This window comes from Lactuca sativa, chromosome 4 (assembly GCF_002870075.4).
Source record: "Lactuca sativa cultivar Salinas chromosome 4, Lsat_Salinas_v11, whole genome shotgun sequence".
Lineage (NCBI taxonomy): Eukaryota > Viridiplantae > Streptophyta > Magnoliopsida > Asterales > Asteraceae > Lactuca > Lactuca sativa.
This window is the reverse complement of record NC_056626.2, coordinates 115,636,319-115,659,327: the sequence shown is the minus strand read 5'-3', so window position 1 is coordinate 115,659,327 and position 23,009 is coordinate 115,636,319. Positions and strand designations below refer to the sequence as shown.

The following is a 23,009-nucleotide window of genomic DNA, read 5'->3' as shown; positions in this document are numbered from 1 at the left end:
ACAAGGATCAAATAACAAATAATATAAATTAAACAATTAATTTCATCATTATCTATATTTGACCTAATTTTAATTTCTTGCAAAATAAGTTACCCAATTAATACAAATAATCAACTTTAATCATATAAGGAAGTTATTATCTAATCAATTGGTAATTATCTTTTGTTTAATCAAGGATATACTAAAAAATATGAATAAAATTGGATTTTAATGATCTAAAACAGATAAGGCAAGTATCCATGAGTAAAACAGCAAGAAATCCCGAAATCCCTTCTTTCTGACGCTCGAACTCGCCGAGTACCCATATGGACTCGCCGAGTAGGGGCCTACTCGCAGAGTCCACAATGGGACTCGCCGAGTCCATCAGGCAGGCTCACAAAAATCGAATTTTTCAAGCATGAACAAATTAACAAGGCATCAATACAATAGAAACCAATCAAGGCTCTGATACCACTGATGGGTTTTGGCTATAAGAATATCCTATGTGCTCATACAAACCCTAATGCTTGGATCTAGGTTTCTCTATTGTACATGCAAGTTATCCAAGACTATAAACCCTAGATCTAGCATATGATAATCAATATAACATATAAATTAGGGTTTAGATCATACCTTGATTGTTATGTAGCAATAACAATCTCAAATCCTTCTTGTATTGACTTTAGAAAGCTTAGAGTCACAAATGTCACTCCTCTAATGGTTCACAAACACCAAGATCAAGAGGATGAAGAAGAGAAGAGAGGGAGGCTGCCCAAAACATGTGGAAACCCTAGAAGGAAGCTTGTCCATGTTTTTGGGGCATAAGGGTTCTTTAAATAGTGAGGCTATTAGGGTTATCTAACAAGGAAACCCTAATTTGGATGCTTAAGCCCTAAGCAACCCATGGGCTCCTTCCTTAAAGGCCTTGGGACGATTTCTAATGGGTTTCCCCATAGAATTCGTCCACCCCTTTAATATGGAGTCCATTAGCTCAATATTCAACTATCATACAATTGACAGTTCTAGTCCCTTAGTTTAATTAATGTCTTTTAGCCACAAACTTAATTCTTATTAATTCTTGACTAATATTAATTAAACAATATGATTTCTCTTTTAATATATATTATTCTCATAATATATTAATAAATCATATTTAATCCTTTCTCTCCATTATTCATCCTATGAAGTTGTTTTGGTGAAGGCAACCCAAAAGGACCATGCACCATCGGGTCAAGTACATACCAAAATAGTTATGGACTTAGACACTAATCTAACAGTTTTTGCATGGCAAAGTAGATATTATTGCTGCTGCCATAACTCGTTTGGTTGAGTTCAACAACGAGTACACTAAACAGTTACAAGCTAAGTCGGAGAAGGAAGAAAAGGTGTTTGAGAAAATGGAGGAATTCAAGTCTGGAATTAAAGAAACTTTATCAAAGGTGGATCTTTCGAATCAATCAACCATCTCTTAAGAATCACTATCACAAATGGTTTTGAATATGGAGTCGAAAATAAAAGCTGAGCTCGCTCCAATCCTTATTTTGGTACTTCATTTACCAACCAATGCTCCTCGTATAGCGCAAGTTTTGCAAGGGAGAGATAGAGGAGTTATAGGAGTTGGATCTTCCAAGATTCTGGCGAAGATACAGGAGTAGTGGTTGGGAAGGTTACTTCGACTCAAATTCCAACTACAATCCCCATGAAGCAAATAAATGTATCTTTGACAACAATGACTACAATAGAAAATGAGCCGAGAGTGCTATTGAAAGGTATTTCAATTAAAGAGGGTGAAAGGAGGTTCAAGTAAAGCTCTTGTGAAAACAACTTCAACAATTAATACGAAAGACAAAGGGAAGGTCATTCTAATTGAACAATCAATAGCATCCTTCGACAAAGAGAAAATGACCCACCAGGCTTGAACAAAGGTGACCCAAAAAAACACTATTGTTATGAAAAAATCGAAATTGTTTTTCTAGAGAAGAATGTTGAATTTCTCAAAAGACCGAAGAAGAATTTTGAGACTGAAAATTCTGATTTCAATCAACTCAATTTTCCAATTAATCACATGCTTTTCACATCTCCACAGTTCAAACTGGTAGACAACTTCAAAGACGAAAACGAATACAAAAAGATGAAGATTCGCTTTTATGCAATATTATGAAAGAATGAAGATAAAGTATGGTCTTTGGTGAAGATTGTGAAAGTGGTGAAAATCGAAAAGGATACACTGTTCGAGGGTTTGCTTCAGAACTTTCGTTACTCGGTTGTGAGAGAAAACAATATAGAGTTTGAGTTCACAGTTGTTTATTTCCCTTTGATGAATATGAATGATCTTATCTCAGTCACAAAGATATTGATCAATGTGGATGTGTCGAAAATCCACGAGGCGAATCAAAATGACTTCATTATCGAATTTGGTCATATTAAGGCGTTTCTAGATAGCTACTATGATTATTTGAATATCATAGATAATGATATTTCCATTGCTATCAAGAAGACTATGAAAGTACCTAAAACTCTAGCAAAGGCGAAATTGAACATCAATGAATTTGATGACGGTGAAATCATTCATCAGCCTTTACGATGTTGTTTTCCAGGGAAAGAGGAGATTTTGATGAACTTTTTGTTTCAAGTGTCTGACTTGGAAAGATATACAAATTCTCATTTCACAAACATCCTTATTAGAATCAACAACTGCAAAAAGAATGATGATGGAGACAAGGCAGAGATAAGGAAGATTCTTTTATGGTATATGGAAATCAGAAGAGAGCTTTTACTGATGGCAAAGTTGATTGCTTAATTTTCGACTTTTCTCACTAAGGGGGAGAATGTTGGGTTGAATGTGGATAGTGAGAAGTCGAATGCAATCTATGTCTGTAAAGTGTTGAAAGTAGTCTGGTTTCGAAACTCTATCTATTTACAAGGCAATTCAATTTCGACTCTTAAATGTCTAGTCCTTATAACTTTTTGTGAGTCTGTTGTAACCTATAAATAGGGTAAGTACATAGAGTAGAGAGTAACAATTAGAACATCATTGTCATTTGTACTCGAAATTCTCTCTTGTACTCTTCAGACTATATTTGAGTTAAACATATCTTATTTAGATCTCATGTTCATTTACAACTTTTATTGATTCAGTTGTGTTATTAATCAATCTGTAACTCACATCATGTCTTTATTATTATTATTAATATTATTATTATTATTAAAAGTATTTACATAATTATTATTAATATTAATTTTTGGGTTTCAAACGTCCTTTATTTCTTGTTAATTTAAATCACTCAATTGTGACATAAAAAAAACAGTTTATTCAGAAAAAAATAGCAATATTTTTTTCCTCTATGAACTAATATTATAATCAATTTTTTTATTAATTTTCAAAGAAAAGCGTAAAAAGTTCCGAAAAAGTTCCGAGAAAAGTTATATATAGATTTAAAAAATGTGTTTATGATATTTTCTTGGAATTCCACGATAATGCTTAGGAAATAGTGAGGAAACCTTTGTCCTTCGGAAATTTGGTAGGAACCCCCACCTTTTCTAGTAGTGAAATAGTTCGACAGTTACATACACACTCAAAATGTTACTAAATACTTCAATAAACACATGATCATTCAATGCGCGCGGGGCTATATCTACTAGTTCTAACGAGAAGAAAGGCTTTAGAAGCATAATGAGGGTGTATTTTACTAGTTCTAACACCAATCAGAAACATACAGGATTCATTCTGATACACTCGAGTTTCAGGTACTCTTCAATATCTTGATTTAGTCTTAAAAAGTTTGCATTTTGGTCCCTATTAAGTTGGGCGTAACATGGAGTACGTTAGGCGTACTTCCTTAAGTTAGACACACGGGTTGGTGACGTACGTTGGGTGTACCCATACATACGTTGGGTGTACGTAAGAAGACCACAAACCTTAATTATTAGGGTTTTGCCCTTATTTAAGTGTCATTGTGTACCTTGAGGTTGCCCCCTCATCATCCTCCTTCCCTCTAAAGATTCCCCACGAAACCCTAGCCTTTCCTTGTGTGTTTTTGAGCTTTGGTGGTAAACTTTTGGTGTTTTTAAGCATTTTGAAGAAGTAGGAGCTTGGTGATCAAGCATTGGTTGGAGTGGAGCTTGAAGATCTAAAATCTTCATCATCTTCGCAAGTCTCAGAAGGTATAAAGTTTCAACCTTATTTATTCATCTCTTAGATCTAGCTAGTGTAGAGTTCTTGGCATGTTTTGGTCCTTTGAGTTGTTTCATGTTAGTATAAGCTACTCTAGAAGCTTAGGATGGTAGATCTTAGTGTTTCTGAGGTTGATGTTCACAACGTTGTGCATAAAATGGTAGTTGTATGGGTTTAACTCAACCATGCGGGGGTTGATGTTCATTTCATGAGGTTAAAATGTTAAAATTGGGTTTTGGGGATTATTAAGCCATGCATAAGCTTAAAGCTTCGACTTTATGGATTAAGACATTGTTTAGATCTGAAGTTTGGACTATAGGGTCTTAAGGGATTAAGCCATATAAATGAGGAATGGTTTATAGACCAGTATGTAGGACGTACTTCTAAGTATGTTGCATATATTGGGTTCGAACCCCGTATTCTATTTGATGTGAGTAGCGTACTCCCAACTATGGGTTTAGAAGGTTTTGGCCCATTTTGGGCTTCAGGTGCTTTTGGGTTTGGGCCACGGTTATTTGGGCCGATTAAGGGAAAGGGTAAAATGTCCTTTTACCCTAGGAGTCGAGTTTAATGAATTATATTCTTGGTTATGGTTTATGACCTAATTACTAATTAAGGTGTTATTTGATTGACTGGTGCGGGGATTCTCCGGTTCAACAGCTCAAGCATCTATTTGTTTATTAACGGATCGAGGTGAGTTTGCTCACTATATTATAGGACACTAGGGTTGTATGTGCTTGTTGTCTTTGTGACTCTTGTTGTATGCATGTATGCATATTTGCTATATGTATGTGGGGTGAAATAGACCTGGGGGTGAAATAGACTCGTATGATTGAAAAATACCGATTGAGTTAAAATAGACCCGGGGGTGAAATAGACCCGGTATAGCCTTGAGCTGACATGTGAGTTGAAATAGACTCGGAGGTGAAATAGACCCGGAAGTGAAATCGACACCGTACAACCTTGAGTTGACGTATATGTATGGTATGCGGTATTTTAGGGAACTCACTAAGTTTTGTACTTACGGTTTTCAGTTTATGTTTCACGTACTTCCGCTTCGTAGGGGAAGAGCATAGGATGATTGCATCACGTACACCATGATTTTCCGCCTTATTTGATCCAAATGCATTTTTGGATGATTGTTGACATACTGTGATTTCCCTTATGATTTTTATAAACATGTTTGCTTGATGGTGTTATTAATACAAAAATGAATTTTTTGGTCATAATTTTTTGGGATGTTTCACATTCTAGACATCTACATGAGATCACGAACATGACTTGCATGGCTAGGGTTTGTAATCACATATGTGGTGGTGGTGTTCGTGCGGTAGAAAAAAAAAGAGTAGCTCGGTGACAGACAATGGTGATTTCGTCAGTAAACGACGACGTCATTAGCAATGACAAAACAAATAGCGGCGACATATTTAGTAGCAAAAATTTTAACGAATTAGCTGATGGCTTTTGAGCATAACAAACAAAAATCTATATGTGCACGCAACTCTAATTGAAGATCTATGTTTTCTCTAATTGAACATACAACTTTGAACATCAAATAAGAACCCTAGGAATACCTAGGTATTTTCGAAAATACTAAAAAAAGGTTTAGTGTTACATACCTTTTAGTTGTTATAGCAAACAACTAAAATTCTCCTTTGAAGATCTCTTGGAAGCAAACACCACAAATATCGTGCATCTGATGGTTCACACCCAAGCTAGCAAGAGGAAAACTATAAAAGAGAGGGAGAGAGCCAAGATTTCGTCCAAGGATCTTAGAGGGAAGGCATGGACGAAATTATGTGCTAGGGAGACCTTTATATAGCTGAGTTAGCTTGGTGTCAGAGCCAGGGTTTAAGGAGGAAACCCTAATCCCTTTGCTTGGTGATCAAGCAGCCCATTCCTTTCGTAATGCAAGGGCTTGGACGAAATTCCTTAGGCTTGCCCAAGTGATTTTCATCCACCTCATACAATGAGTTCCATGGATTCCTTTTCTCAACTTTCAATAAATAACCAAACAGACCATGCACTTTTAATTAATCCAATTAATCCTAAAATTAATTTCAATTAATTTATGATGAATTATTAATTAAATAATATGATTTCCAATTAATATATTATTCTCACAATATATTAATAAATCATTTATTATGATTTCCAATTATTTATTAACCATATAATAAATTAATAAATCATTCTCTCTCTCTCTCTCTCTCTCTCTCTCTCTCTCTAAAATCCATCTTGTTCAATTGTTAGGTTTGAGGGCAACCCAAAAGGACTGTGCTACTATCAAATCAAGTTTATACCAATTATAGTTATGGGCTTAAACACCTAATCCAACATTAACGACGACAGTTATTAGAAGCGACGTGAAAAAAATCTAAGGCGAAAGTCTTACTATTTTTCTTTGGGAGCATTAGCAGCGACACCTTGTCACCCCTATTGCTCTAATGAGAGCTAAGCAAAGTCATTGGACTGTCTTTTTGATCGATGGCTTGGAATCAACGGAAACAAAGCACACAAACCGTGAGAACAAAACAATAGTTGCGACACTAAGCGCATCCAACAAAGTGTCACCGCTATTGCACATATTTCTTGCTTGTAGTGATCATATCATGTCTTCCACAACAACCACTCATTCATTTAATAGGTATAACTCCTATCACAAAATATCATGTCAAATGATGGTATTGCTTCTTACCGTGAAAACGAAAGCTCATATAAACGATTTATATGAGAGGAAGAAGGCACATATACAAAACTTTTCGAAATGACAAGACTATATGGAAAATTGGTATTAATTCTAAAGCGGAAAATGATCATAAGATGTAAAGAAAAACTAGCAAAATGGCTATCAATTCAAGATGTCTGGCTCATGATATTTAGCACTCAACAAAACTAAATAGACCAAACACAATCATGATTTTTGGTACCTTAGATTAACATCAACGATAATTAGAAGTTGTGTAGTATCCATCAACAAAGAAAACAAGTCACGCTAGTGTCAAAAATCAGAAGAAATGTTTGTAATACTAACCTGTGAGACACAAGTCCCCCAAGAAACATAAACTGATTATCAAACTTACATTTAACTCAAAAATGCAATGTGTACAAACGAAAATCAAATGCAACTAAGACAACAAAATTATGAAAAAACAAATGCAAAATCCCGTTTTAGTTTTTGCAAAAGCAGTAGTTCTTTTTCGAAAAATGAAATTTTTTTTGCAGCTAAGACAACAAAAATATGAAAATTTAAGAAACAAGTGCAAAAAACGTAAGATCTATTTAATATTTTACCAATTAATGCAAAGATATTTTGTTTTACTCATTTGATAGTTAATACAACAAAGTTATGATTACTCACTTAAAGAAGAAAAATAAATGTTACTCTACTTTCATGGCACTAGATAGATGGCAAATTGACCTGGTCACTTGTTTTTTCCCGTGCTTTGTGCATATTCCATTAACGGAAAAATCGTCTGCAAAACCTCTTGTTAGATAAGAGTAGAATCACTAATCCATACAACTCTTATGCATGATTCCCGCAACAAACTCCTGCATACAGCATATAACTTCACATCACAATTCACAACCCATCTCGGAAATGAAACTATAAGATCTACAACATTTCTCTACCAATTTCTTGATTAATCCTCTCTTTGGTACGTATATACCCTAATATTTATCCTTTTTCCGCCATCCAATTCTATTGTTTCATGTCTACGTATAACTATAATACGATTTTGGGTTTTGAAAAACTCATCTAACGAAAGAATTTATCTTTTAGGGAATTTCGACGAAACAGGTTGTAGACATACTGATCAATGGAAGCAGAAGTAGGAGCAATGCCATTGCCAACATCAACTGATCATGAGAAAGAGACACCCACAAGGCTTGAGGTATCAGTTTCCTTGTAATCTTGAGAAATTGTGAATCTTTGAATAAGTTTGGATGATATATATATAAGAAACTGTGAAATTGCAGGGGAGGTTTACTGCAATGGTGGTGTGCTGGGTTCTTGGAATTGGGTGTTTGTTTTCTTGGAATAGCATGCTGACGATAGAAGATTATTATGTTAATTTGTTTCCGGTAACTTTAAATTACTCCATTTGTATAAAAATCCAAACTTTTGATGCAAAGAATTAAACCTAAAGACTTTTGCTTTTGGATTCAAATAACAATTAACACCTCCATTGCAGAAATATCACCCCTCAAGAATCCTGACGCTCGTTTACCAACCATTCTCCCTCGCAACACTCGCAATACTTGCATACCATGAAGCCACTATAAATACCAGGAAACGGAACTTATTCGGATACATTCTTTTCTTCTTCGGTACTCTTGCTGTTTTGCTTGTAAGTCCCCAAAAACGTCTCAGATTTTTTTTGGAAAATTAGCAACGAAGTGATTCGGTTTCCATTTTGGTGTGTATTGTAGTTGGATTTAGCAACATCTGGTAAAGGTGGAATAGGAAGTTTCATCGGGTTGTGTGCAATAAGTGCTGCCTTTGGAGTTGCGGATGCTTATGTGCAAGGTGGAATGATTGGAGACTTGTCATTCATGTTGCCTGAGTTCATTCAAGTTAGTAATTTTCAGTTAACATTATCAATTTCATGTGTGTTTATCTGTTTGTTTTTCACTATGTTATATTCTTATATGATAATTCTTTAGTTGTTGGAGTTTTTTAGTCGTTTCTAGCTGGGCTTGCTGCATCTGGAGCTATTACATCCGGTTTGAGATTGCTGACGAAGGGCGTTTTTGATAATTCGCAAAACGGTTTACGAAAAGGAGCACGTAGGTCCTTTACATTTATCATTTTACTATTTTTTTTTACTTAATGAGAACATCACTTGATCTTTATATATTGGGTGTTTTATTTAAGTTTACGACTTTATAAAGAAAGTAGAAGGGTAATGTCCAAATTTTTTACAAAATTGCTCATTTGTTTTTTCTTTCCATTTTTCGTTGTGATGCTATTTTCTCAAATATTAGAGAAACCTTTGTTTTGCAGTTTTATTCTTCTCATTATGCACAATCTTTGAGTTGCTTTGTGTCCTTCTATATGCATTTGTGTTCCCAAAGCTTCCGATTGTAAAATACTACCGATCAAAGGCAGCTTCAGAAGGGTCAAAAACGGTTTCAGCCGACCTTGTTGCTGGTGGGATTTATTCACGTTCAGGAGAGGTACTACATTTTTTAATGCTTTCAGTAGGGCTTAATGCAAAGAAAAATAAAGTACTTTCATAATTTATGGATTATAACATTATACATTCAATCTTTACTTCATAAAATCGCTTTATTTCAAAGATAGACACAATTATAATTAGGTACATTTGTGAAAGTGTAATTTTGTAATAATAGAACTGAAAAAAGTGGGATTCTATAATAAACAAGTTAATAAAAATAAAATGTTATTTCTTGCATTTAACCCTTTTCGAATTGGTTCCTTGTGAAACAATCTATAGGAGTTGCTAGTTCTTATGATTTGTTAATTATGCTTCCAATCATTTTCTTATTAAGGTATTGTATTTTGAAAAATCTATCCAACTAAAGCATTTTACTTTTAGTTTTCTTATGATAACAGTGAAAATGGATAGATTTTTAGATGTACTATTTTGTAACATGAAAAAAGGAAAGTAAGATATATTCAATAATAAACAAATCAATAAAAATACATTGTTATGTCTAGGTTCCAAAACAATTATTTGATTTGCTAAGCTTCAATCGGGTTTTGGTAGGACGAAGCAAACTCTACAATACATGAAAGATTGAGCAACAAGGAATTGTTACGAGAAAACATAGATTATGCGATGGATATGTTTTTAATATATCTTTTAACATTGTCTATTTTCCCCGGCTTCTTATCTGAAGACACGGGGTCACATAGCTTGGGTTCATGGTAACATCAACACTCTCAAGATCCATTGTTTGTCCATTATACAACCATTTCTACATCGGGTGTAACCCAATAATAATAATAATAATAATAATAATAATAATAATAATAATAATAATAATATTTGTTGTTAGGTATGCGCTTGTTTTGATTGCGATGTACAATGTGTGGGACCTTGTGGGACGATATATTCCATTAATCAAATGTGTGAAGTTGGAGTCACGAAAGGGACTCATGATAGCAGTTCTAGCAAGATATTTGCTCATTCCGGCGTTTTATTTCACGGCTAAATATGCCGATCAGGGTTGGATGATATTTTTGACATCGTTTTTGGGGTTATCTAATGGCTATCTTACAGTTTGTGTCCTCACTTCGGCTCCAAAAGGCTACAAGGTACCTTTATCGAGTTATAGCCTTTTAGTCTTATTTATAATTTCTAATGTATGTGTTGTTATTATTGTTTGCAGGGACCCGAACAAAACGCATTGGGGAATATACTTGTGTTGTTTCTTATGGGAGGTCTTTTTGCGGGGGTAACGTCCGACTGGTTATGGCTAATTGGCAAAGGTTGGTGAGAGATATAAAATCATGTAAATTAGACGTATTGAAGTAAGCTAGTTTTCTAGAGTAATTTGGTATCAAGTGCAGAAATAAGACATGGTAAATAGTATATATATTTGGTTTTATGTTGCATTTTGATCTTATTTCTTTTTCTATTTAGCAAGCAAAATGAAAGTTCTAGGCATATTCTCGTGTAACATTAGAGAACAAGAAAAACAAAACCAAAATAAGAATGGCAGTTGAATAGATATGTTGACAAGATAAGATATCAAAATACCAAAACAAAAGGTACATGTTTTTCTTTGCTATGTGATCGTTTACCAATGAGAAAAATTACAAAAAACGAAGAAAAAAAATACGAACTTCACTCCTTTTGTTTACGTAATATTAATTTATATTTCGTATGTCCTGTATTGATAGTCCATGTTTTTTTTCCAGTTGGTTTTAAGTTGTTTCAAAATAATTGTCTAATTCTTAAAATAAATATCATTTTTACCAAAATGTATCATTATTACTTAACCAACCAAAACATTTAATGATGAAATTAAATACAATTAGATAAAGTTAATGGTAACTAATGATTTCTTAATTTATGTGTTTTTTTGCCTGTGGACAATAATTTTGGGACGGTTAGAGTATATGAGAGATGCTACCAAATAATTTGAGCAAATGTGATTTTTACATGATAAAATGGTAAATGATTGATTATGTTAGAGCATCCATCTAAAATCTAAATGATTCAACTTTACTTTTAACATAATCATAATGAATATTTTATTCTCACTACTAGAAAACATGGTGTTTTCCTACGGAAAATAGCTACGGAAAATTTCCGTAGCTAATTAGCTACGGAAAATTTCCGTAGCTAATTAGCTACGGAATTGCTACGGATCAGCTACATAATAGGACGCCCTAGTTTGGTAACGGAATAGCTACGGAATAGCTTCGGAATAGCTACGGAAGCGGGTCCGTAGCTATTCCGTAGCTAATTAGCTACGGAATAGCTACAGATGCGAATCCGTAGCTATTCCGTAGCTAATTAGCTACAGAATAGCTACGGAATAGCTACATATGCAAATTCGTAGCTATTCCGTAGCTATTTAGCTACGAAATGGCTACGGAATACCTACGGATACTAATTACCTACAGATTAGCTACGGATTTTTCTTATTTTCATTTTTTCGGGCACCAAACGTTGTTTTTTTCGCTTCGTTGTTTTCACACCTCTACTATACATGATTATCTTTATTTTCACCAACATGTAGCTATTAATATCGTTCACAAAGTTATGTCCCCTTCAGGATCAAGTACTCGTTTCACATTTTAACATTGTAATGCATATACTTTTTCATCAACTTGTGATGAATTATGTTTTTATATGTATATTTATACACATGAATGAGTTATGGTATATGTGTACGTGTATATGTGTATGTATACGTGTTTGTAAGATGTATGTGAACGTATTCATACGCATTATAGTGTTAAACCATTAAACGAACAATGGATCATGTATGTGCTCGCGACTTTATCAATGATATTAATAGCTATAAGTTGGTGAAAATATAGATAATCGTATATAATAGAGGTGTGAAAAAAAACGGAGCGAAAAAAACGACGTTTGGTGCCCGAAAAAATCGAAAATAAGAAAAATCCGTAGCTAATCCGTAGCTAATTAGCTACGGACTAGCTACGGAATTCTAACGGAAAGCATACTCCGTAGCTATTCCGTAGGTAATTACCTACGGAATAGCTACGGAGTATGCTTTCCGTTAGAATTCCGTAGCTAGTCCGTAGCTAATTAGCTACGGATTGGCTACGGATTTTTCTTATTTTCGATTTTTCGGGCACCAAACGTCATTTTTTTCGTTCCGTTTTTTTCATACCTCTACTATACATGGCTATCTATATTTTCACCAACTTGTAGCTATTAATATCGTTCATAAAGTCGTGTGCCCCTTCGGGATCAAGTACTCGTTTCATTGTTTAACATTGTAATGTTTATACATTTCACCAACTTGTGATGGATTATGTTTGTATATGTATATTTATATACATGAATGAGTTGTGGTATATGTGTTTGTGAGATGTATGTGTACGTATTTATAAACATTATAGTGTTAAACCATTAAACGAACAATCGATCATGTATGTGCGCGCGACTTTATCAATGATATTAATAGCTATAAGTTGGTGAAAATATAGATAATCGTATATAATAGAGGTGTGAAAAAAACGGAGCGAAAAAAACGACGTTTGGTGCCCGAAAAAATAAAAATAAGAAAAATCCGTAGCTAATCCGTAGGTAATTAGCTACGGACTAACTACGGAATTCTAACGGAAAGCATACTCCGTAGCTATTCCGTAGGTAATTACCTACGGAATAGCTACGGAGTATGCTTTCTGTTAGAATTCCGTAGCTAGTCCGTAGCTAATTACCTACGGATTTTTCTTATTTTTATTTTTTCGGGCACCAAACGTCGTTTTTTTCGCTCCGTTTTTTTCACACCTCTATTATATACGATTATCTATATTTTCACCAACTTATAGCTATTAATATCATTCATAAAGCCATGTGCACATACGGGATGCATTACTTGTGTTTTGGTTTAACACTATAATCCATTGCTCATTGTTTAACGTTGTAATCCTTACATATATATATACACACATACATATACATAAGCACACACATACATACTTATACAAATATACATATTTACCATAATTATCATATTTTTTTCATTATTTAATTTATACATTAAACGTATATTATTTTAATTGTTTATTTGTGTGTTAACCATATTTTTAATTTTTTTGAATATTATTATTATTGAAAAAAAATAATGAAAAAAATAATAATAATAGTGAAAAAAAAGTTTTAAGACTTGAATATTGAAAAGAAAATAATAATAATAATAATAATAAGCACACATACATACGATCATAAAAAAAAGTTTGAAGACTTGATTAATAATAATAATAATAATAATAATAATAATAATAATAATATCGAAAAAAGAAAGTGTATAAAATTATTAGGAGACAAGCTCAACAAGGATGTGGCATGTCCGGCCGGATGGTAATTGTGTTGGTTAGTTATGCAGGTGACCCGAGTTCGATTCTTACCCTACCGTTTTTTTCTTTATTTTCCAGAAACAAATTAAAATCAATTGGAGTCTAAACAATTAAGCAAGTGGCATACCCGACCGGTTGGTAAGACTATTGGCTTAATACTTGGTAGATTGGAGTTCGAATCCTGCTGCAACAATTTTTTTTATTTATTTGCTGGCCGGTGTCTCTAATTTATATTCCCCTTTTCTCCCCTTTTCTGTCTCCCCCCTTCTCGCAGCTTACAAGAACAAAAAAAAAAAAAAAAAAACACGCTACAACATCGCAGCTCTCTCTCCCTCTCTCTCTCTCTCTCTGGTCGACGCACTCTTCCCCCTGGTGGCGGTGCCCCTTCCTCCTCCTGCACTTTCCGACGTCGACGGCACTGACACAGCCGGTGCTTCTTCCTGCTGCATTTTCCCGTCACCGAGCCAAAGGTAAACACTAGTTTTTTTTTTCTTTTTTGTTTCTTTTTAAAAATTACTTTGTTTTAGGTGTAATTTTGTTGAATGTGAGCTAGTAAGGTTGATTTTTTTGTTGAATATGAGGTTTTAAGTTGATTTTTTTTGTTGAATGTGATGTTTTAGGTTGATTTTGGTGTTTAAGATTTGGTAAAGTTACTTCCTCCTGCACTTTGTTGAATGTGTGGTTATAGATTTGTTAAATATGAAATATAGGTTGAATTTGAGGTTTTAGATTTGTTAAAATATGATATATATGTTATATAAAAAATGTTAAGTTAATTTGTTAAATTTGTTAAAAATGTTAGTTAAATGTTTATATATGGAATTTTAGTTAATTTAAAATGCATATTATGATATTGATCATTTGTTGAAACGTTATGTATCGTTAGTCATACATATTAGATTAAATGGGATGTTACACTATTATATTGAAATGTTATAATTCTAATTAACATTTTTAAATGGAAATGTAGTTTTAGATCAAAATGTTGTCTAATAGAGAATGGATGTACACGAAGAGACTTGATAGTCGTCGTTTGTTTAATCCGTGTATTCATCTCTTTTGGGGATCAAAAAATCCACAGCGCGTGTATTCATCTCTTTTGGGAGAATTTAGATCATATGTGGGCCCGGTTCAGTGATATTCCAAATGAGGCTCTTCTACAGATGTTTTCGCGTTTCGGGGTAATATATTAAATACTTGTTATTGTATCTTATACTCATTTGTGTTTAGTTTGTATTTTTAAATTTACTTTTTATCTTTTACAGACAATGTACAGGTGGCATTCACTACATTAATTGTACGTTGACTTTTATGTAGGAAAAATTGATGGGTAAACCACCCACACAATATGATGTTTTCGTGAAGACGCATGGCACTGCCGGGTCAAAGAAAAAATATTTTGAGGGAAATCATGAAAATATTGAATATTGCTCGTAGACGGCCAAAGAAGCACTAGTAACTTATCTTTATCATTTATGTATATTGATTGTCTCATTTTTGTATATGACAATCATGTTTTTTGTAATTTGTAGGAGGGGTATATGCATGGGTTGGTCAACAAATTTGGTGAAGATCCTTCAAATCGTAAGGATGATGTAGATGTATGGGAGGAAACCCAACTTAGAAGAAAAGGAAAGAAGAAGGGTGCTATCTATGGGATAGGAGCATCGGATATACATTTTTTGGTTTTAGGGACTCCATCTTCCCAGTCCACCCAGTCGAATAGCACGCAACAAGAGGTATGTTGATAATACTAATTAAATTGATAATAAACAAAAATATGTTGCTATTATGGTTAAAAGTTAGGTAGTTTGGTGAGAATATTGATTAAATTGATAATAAACAAAAGTATGTTGCTATTATGGTTAAAGGTTACAATAAACTAAAATAAATTGCTATTATTGTTTAAGTATTGAATTGTGTCACCATTTTTTAGGTTGATAGGTTGCGTGCACAAGTTTCTGTCATGGAACAACAACAACAAATGAAAGAACAAATGGAGATGGTTATGAGGATGATAAATATATCTGGAAATCAACCCCGTGGTCCCCCCGATAATCCACCCGAGGACAATTGATAAGTATTTTGGAACAATTGAATTTGTAAACACTTGTATTGTTTGCTTGTTTTGTTATGCCTAATTTGTATGGTACTTGAGACATTTGTATGGTATTTAAGACAATGGAATTGAATGTGTCAAAGTTGGTATTAGGGACATTTTTTGGTGTATTTTGGACAAATAGAATTGATATGGTATTTGACAAAAAATGGAAATTTTTAAATTTTTAAAATTTAATTTTTTTGATAAAATGAAATTAGCTACGGACTAGCTACGGAAATCCGTCGCTAAATAGGTCCGTAGGTATTCCGTAGGAAGAAAGTCAATTTTAGTCAAACTTGAGTTCTGTCGTTAATCCGTAGGAAATCCGTAGCTAAACAGTTCCGTAGCTATTCCGTAGGAAAATACTTGCGTGAGTAATCCGTAGGAAATCCGTAGCCATGCTATTCCGTAGCTATTCCGTAGGAACATACACCCGTTGGCAATCCGTAGGTATTCCGTAGCAATTACTGGCCGTAGCTATTCCGTAGGTATTATACCTACGGAAATATCCGTAGCTATTCAGTAGCTAGTCCGTAGCAATTCCGTAGGTAAAAATTTCCCACGGGCATTTATGCTACAGGGCATTTTCCGTAGCAAATCCGTAGGTATCGCCTTATACCTACCGAATAGCTACGGATTGTGCCGTAGCTATTGCCCTAGTTTTCTAGTAGTGTCTATCAATTGAACTATATTGAAGAACGGAGAGAACATTGAAATCTTATGTTAACTTCACTTTATGTAATCACCAAAACTCGATTAAACATTCATTTAATCCGAGTCACCATCTCATTCAACTCTTATACTACTTGCATTATGGATTCCATTAAAGGGGTGTTTGGTATAGTGAAATAATCAAAGGGAAATTGAATTGTTTTTTTATTTTCTTTGTTTGTTTTGTATTAAAATGAAGGGAAAAAAAAGGAAAAAATTTGAATTCGATTTCCATCAATTTTATTCTCTATTACTTATAAGGGAAATGTGAGAATACACGCATCAAATCTCCAAGAAATAGAAAAGCCGGAGAATTGAAGAATCCACTCAGCCCTAAATTCTCCAATCAACGATTTTTTTTACTTCTTCATCCGAATTTTTTTTTCTTCTGATTCGAATTTGGATATCTTGATTTGGGATGCCGACCTAGTCTTAGTCTCTCCTTGTTGTGTTCGATTTTATAGCACAATTCGTCTACCCTACTGTGTCTCTCTTAGCCTTAAACGTTTTTGCTTTCGATCTTGGCAACCCAAAGTTATCCAATTAAGCTATTTTTGTTTCCATGTCATCCATTTACTTGCTCCTGTGTTTTAGTTCATCTGTTTTTTTATTTATAATGTGTTTCAGTTCGTTAGTATGGTGTAGTAATTTATAAAATGTATTAGTCAAATAATTTGGTTTTGACCAGGACATAAGTACCGATGCACTGTGTCATTAGAACCAATGGAGTTTTGTTCAAACCACGTGGTGAAAATAGGTACATATTCCTACAAAACAAGTTAAACGAACGGAATGTGACCAAAAAAAAAAAACCGTGTATTAAAGTCCTGCAAAAGTGATTATCTTTTTTGCTTTACTAATGGATTGGATCAAAGTCTTGTAATTAGTTTACTACCCATAGCTCTGTTATGGCACGATTCAAGCAATACATCTCTTGATTTTGTGTATTTATTCCAAAATATACATATGTATATTTTGATAAAAACAAGCTTTTAGTAATAGGCTGCCAAATTGAATTATAACTCTAAAAGTGCACTAAAGAAAGGACAAAAAAAATCGGCTTATTTCATCTGAAAAAATGGACAATGACATAAAAAACCTTAAGTTTGTTAGAAATGTGTGGGTTTACTCTTTTGTACATTTTAGGTTCACTAATACCAGATTCTTGCAACTTTTTTTTTGCTTTTACCATTTTTTACAAATTTACCCGATAAAACCGAACATTTCTATGAAAATTAAGAGCTTTAATGAACCAAAAAATTAAACTTAAAAAGGCTTTTATGAACAAAAAAAAGGTAAAACTGAACATTTATATCAAATGTAAGAGCTTTAATGAACACGAAATACACAAAAGAGTAAAGTCCGGAAAAAAAAAAAACAAAAGTTGCAAGTATCCGGTATTAGTGAACCAGATTATGTTTACCATTAAAAAAAATACTAAATTGCAATAAGGTCGAAAAACAATATACAAGCCAAATAAAACGGAAGTGGTTACAGTTACGAGTAAACATGGTACATGAATATATATATATATATATATATATATATATATATATATATATATATATATATATATATATATATATATATAATTATTATCAGTACTATATCAACTATACTTGGTACCAATATGTTTGGCTACCAATAAATTTGGTTGGTACAAATTGATAATGATATATGTCAACTTATATTAATTTTCTATTATAAAAGTTAAAGATATGCTAATGCATCAGGTAGCTTTGACGATTAATAAAGAAATTAGTGAGGTAGTTTTTTTTTCCTTTACTAAAGAAATCTATTAAAGTAACGTTATAACAATGTTTCATATTTGTAATTTAACATGGTGGTAAGTATTAACTAATGAGGTTAAATTCCTTATATGATGGTCTTAAAACTATAAACACTAAATATAATTCAAAGTTGATATACGATTTATATATATATATATATATATATATATATATATATATATATATATATATATATATATATATATATTAATTGGTTGGTAAGATATTATAGGGCATTCAAAATTTTATATAATTCCTATACCAAGATTGTTTAATTGGTACGACACTATCATACTACCAACCAAATATATTGAAAATCAATTTTCTTGGTTCAATTAGTAACATGCTTGTTGGTTTTCCGTGAAATAATTTTGACAACCCTATTTACAATGACGACTTAAAAAAGAACCTTCTCATTTAAAAGCTTTATAAAAACTTATTAAGATACTAAAAAGCTTTCCAATAAATTATCATTAAAAATGCTCTTATAATTAATTAATAAATATTTCGTATGAATAATAGAAAATCAATTGTAGTCAATGCAAAAGAATAAAAATTCTATTGCAACATTAGTTCTTTTTTGCAAAGCTAAGAAATCAATTTATGTGCAACTGATCCAACAAATCATTTGAAAATGAAAAATCAACACACCGATAATGTTTCAAGGTAGCGTTTATTATGAAAAGAATATACAATAAAGCAATGTTCTAAATAACGTGAAGCGTGAGCTTGATGGTAAAGTTATAATGTTAGTAAATTTATAGATTGTCCATAGTTTTCATGAGTTAGTGTTGTTCGTCCCTATAAATTAAAAATATAATCTTATAATGTTAATAAATTTATTTTGAAATAAATTCAAATTCATGTATTTTAAGAGGAATGGCCAAAATATATGAAAGATACCCCTACCTAGCAAGTAACTAGATAGGGCAAAAGTGGAACAAAAACAGTCATTTATAGAAAGGAGAAAAGAGTGTGTGTCTACTCAACCCAATTACAAATGTTATTTACCCTTACAGTTCAACCATAAGTAAATCACCGACTTGATGTTATCTACCATCCTAGAAGGAGATCAGAACAATCCCCGAATCACTTCTCGTTGCTTGACTTCCATAACATCCAAAACATCCCATAACAAATCATAATTAACCATTCTCTTTTCTTAGGACACCGTCTCCATGCAGCTGTGAATTGCATAATCCTTTTAACATTTGTCACATCAAATGTGTGTAATCTAGACCAGGAGAAGACTTGTTCATGAACCAAACAAGAAAACGGGAATGTAACAAGAATGTGGTATGTATCTTCAATTCTACCAATACAGGAACCACAATAGAAAGATCTCAATTGAATATCAATCTGTAAAAGGGCCTTAGTAGAAGGGAAATGTCCCATGGCGGCTCTCCAAATAAAGCGCATAACCTTTATCGTGATCGATTAGTAACCACTACAAATTAGACTAATTTGATTTATACTTCTCCTTAAAGCGTCACTGCATATCTGACATAAAAGTGTAAGGAACATGACCACATATAAGGACTGATTTAAAGGATGGTTTGTTCCATGGTACTTGTCAACCGGTTGAGCTCGATTAGAAGGCTCACACAGAAGGACATGACTTCCAATTCCATATGATATCATATTTGGTAAGTCTCACAACCACTGTACATCTTATTTGTTTCTCGAGGTTATATAATGAAAAAGATTTTGTTTTGAGTGCACCCATTCCAATCTAAAACATCATTTAAGAATTGCGTCTTTTCTCCCGACTTTCTAGTTTTCCTGAAAACATCATAAAATCTCAAACCACATGAATCTTGTCTTTTTAATGCTGAAAATGTTGTTCAAACATCACTGATGCCTTTTTTTAAGATAATCAACCAACTTGTTGTGTAGGTTCTGTATTCCTTCAATGGTACATCTTCAAATAGATGGGGGTCCGGTTTTTAGCCTCCACTACCATTTGACAAGAAGAGCATGTACAAGGCTATGATCGACCCAAGACTATACCTCCGTTTTCTGTAAAGATAATAACATTCTCCCATGAAACCTAACGTATCTTTTTTTTTTCTTCATGTCCACCGCATAAGAACTTCCTACGAATCTTCTCTGGGAGAACTGAGTAAAGAAAAAAAAATAAGTAGGAAGGTTACCTAATACCAATTTTATTAGGGTTAAACATCTACCAAAGGACAATGTTTTGGATTTCTAAGAAGAAATCTTGGCGTAAAATTTGTTGATTATAAGTTACCAATCTTTTTGAGGTTCATGTTCGTGCCTACAGGAACTCCAAGGCAGGTAAAAGGGAGGAAGTCTGCCCTACAACTAAGAATATTTGCCCATTGTGAAGTTTCATGGCCAGATGTACCAATGCCAAATATATTGAATTTATGGAAAATTCACTTTTAGGCCTACAGAAATGTGGAAGCATTTTAGAATACAAGCAAGGTTTTTTAGGTTTGTTCAGGACCATTCACCAAAAAATAACACATCATCTGCTTAAAATAGATTTGATATCATCGGTTTTAGGGATGGCAAAAAAACCCGAACCCGACAGGGAAACCCGATTATTTCAGGTCGAGTAACGGTTCGTTATCGGGTTTTTATCGGGTTCGGGGCAGGGAGTGGGTTATCCTCGCCCCGACCCGACCCGCCTCGATTATATATATATATATATGTTAATTCCACGTATTCAAAGATAAAATACTTACTATGCACAATCTTTTTAGTTATTAACAATCAGGTGTGAATGATCAGTTTTTATGTTTTGACGTATTACAATAAAATTAAATCAAATAATTTTTAATATAACATCGAGCTAATTTTATTAAAGTGATCCATCATATTTTTAATTTAAAAGTGAAGCTAGAACACGTATTTTTTATAAGACATCGGGGTACCCTAAAACGGAATAAAGATTTTGTTATGAATTATTGTAAACCCGATAAGATACCTGAAACCCGACGGGAAAACCCGAACCCAACGGGGCGCCCCGATAAAATACCCAAAAGATATCGGGGCGGGTTTGGGAAACCATGCCCCAACTCGAACCCGCCCCATTGCCATTCCTAATCGGTTTATTACAGTAAATTTGCATACCTTTGAAAATTCCCTTTTCCTTGGCTGATTCCAAAGCCACATATAGCCCATCCATATCAATTATGAACAAGAAAGGTGAATGTGATCATCTTGTTTAACTCCATTGGATATGTCAAACTCATTAGTAGGGAAGCCACTGACAATAATCGAGGCACGAAAGGAAGAAAGACAACACAAACCCAAGATCGTCATTAGTTACTAAAACCCATTTATTAGAGAATATAATCGAGATATTCCAAGTTTATTGAGTTGAATGTCTTATCAAAGTCAACTTTGAATAAGAAGATTTTTTATTGATGTTCTTAGCCCATTCACAAACTTCATTAATAACCAAAGGCCCGTCAAGAATGTACGAACCTCTACATAAGCTACTTGTACCTCCCCAATAACACTACCAATAACTGTTTTGATTCTTGTAGCCAGAATCTTGGCCGTGATCTTATAAAGACACCAAATGAGGCAGATGGGTCGGTAGTCACCAAGGTTAGTGGGATCCTTCACCTTTGGGACTAGAGTGATGAAAGATGAGTTACACCCACGAGAAAACATGTCATAATCCTCATAGTGTCTTACCTACTTCATGAATCATGATGAAACAACCCGTTATTTCAGGTCAATGTAATGACTAAAAGTTGAGTCTTGTAACCTCTTTGTAAAGTAATAAGAATATCATCGAAAATGAAATGTTCAAAAAACTATGTTTGGGTACATTATGTGGTAGATATCGTGATAAGGTTTCCAAAAATATAAAGAACGCTAAAATCTGAGTTATAACGAAAGAGTTATGACCAATCAAAGATTCGTAACGCTACCGGTAAAGCGCTGTTAAGCATAAAACTAGAAATTTCAATAAAATACTTTTTAGCCTTAGGCATTTAAATGAAAGTTGTAAATATCTTTAAACCGCGAGCATAAATAAAAAGAATGCCCCAATCTGACTTCGTATGAGGAAGTTCTGATTTTTCGAAGTTTATGACCTAGCAGTAGACAGCTAAAAACTCAAAATAGAGATCAAGCGGTCTTTAGCCGACACAACCTAAACAAAAGTTGAAGACCCCGACAATAGGAGTACAACAGTAAAAAGTCTGACGAAAATGGACAACAGATGAAGGAGTTATGGGATTTAAACGGACTTTTCCAGGCCCGACCTGTTAAAAATAATATAATAAAAATAAAGTCAAAATTAGCCGACGGAGTCTAAACGTGAGATGTAGAGCCTTTTCACACCTACGCGTGCATATAAAGAACGTCGAAATCGGAACTCGTACAAAAAAGTTACGGATTTTACAAGTTCGGGACACAAAATCTGAGGCTGGCTCAGCCTTATGATGTGAGGGGACCATGCTCACGATGTGAGCTCGTGATTGATGGGATCCAGTGTGTCAGCCACGTCAACTCGTCAAATAGGATCATGCTGACTAAGCCTCACGACGTAAGCAACCCAAACTCATGACATGAGACCCCAAATCAGCCCCTATAAATAGAAGCTTAAGGGTGTCGGGTTTGGTGCTCATTTCTTTCCTTCTAAGTGTTGTTACTCTGCGTGATTACCTCAATAAGCCTTCTCGAAGCCCCGGTTTTTCATACTTAAGTTCCGAAGGAAGTTCCACACTCCCAAGATCC

General features: G+C 33.7%; 1 protein-coding gene across 2 annotated transcripts; it reads left to right on the top strand.

Moving 5' to 3' along the window:
* The first annotated feature begins 7,937 nt into the window (after positions 1-7,937).
* Positions 7,938-10,780, top strand: LOC111899743 (equilibrative nucleotide transporter 3). 2 transcript variants are annotated; one of them, XM_023895592.3, is made up of 9 exons: positions 7,938-8,049; positions 8,135-8,239; positions 8,350-8,505; positions 8,588-8,731; positions 8,839-8,944; positions 9,162-9,334; positions 9,889-10,049; positions 10,181-10,439; positions 10,514-10,780. In XM_023895592.3, the coding sequence occupies exons 1-9, from the start codon at positions 7,975-7,977 to the stop codon at positions 10,619-10,621; spliced, it is 1,287 nt and encodes a 428-aa protein (XP_023751360.1). In that variant the 5' UTR covers positions 7,938-7,974; the 3' UTR covers positions 10,622-10,780. The 2 variants fall into 2 exon arrangements, with proteins under 2 accessions (XP_023751360.1, XP_052627336.1); XM_052771376.1 differs by having other exon boundaries at positions 9,162-9,338; positions 9,890-10,049.
* The last annotated feature ends 12,229 nt before the right edge of the window (positions 10,781-23,009 follow it).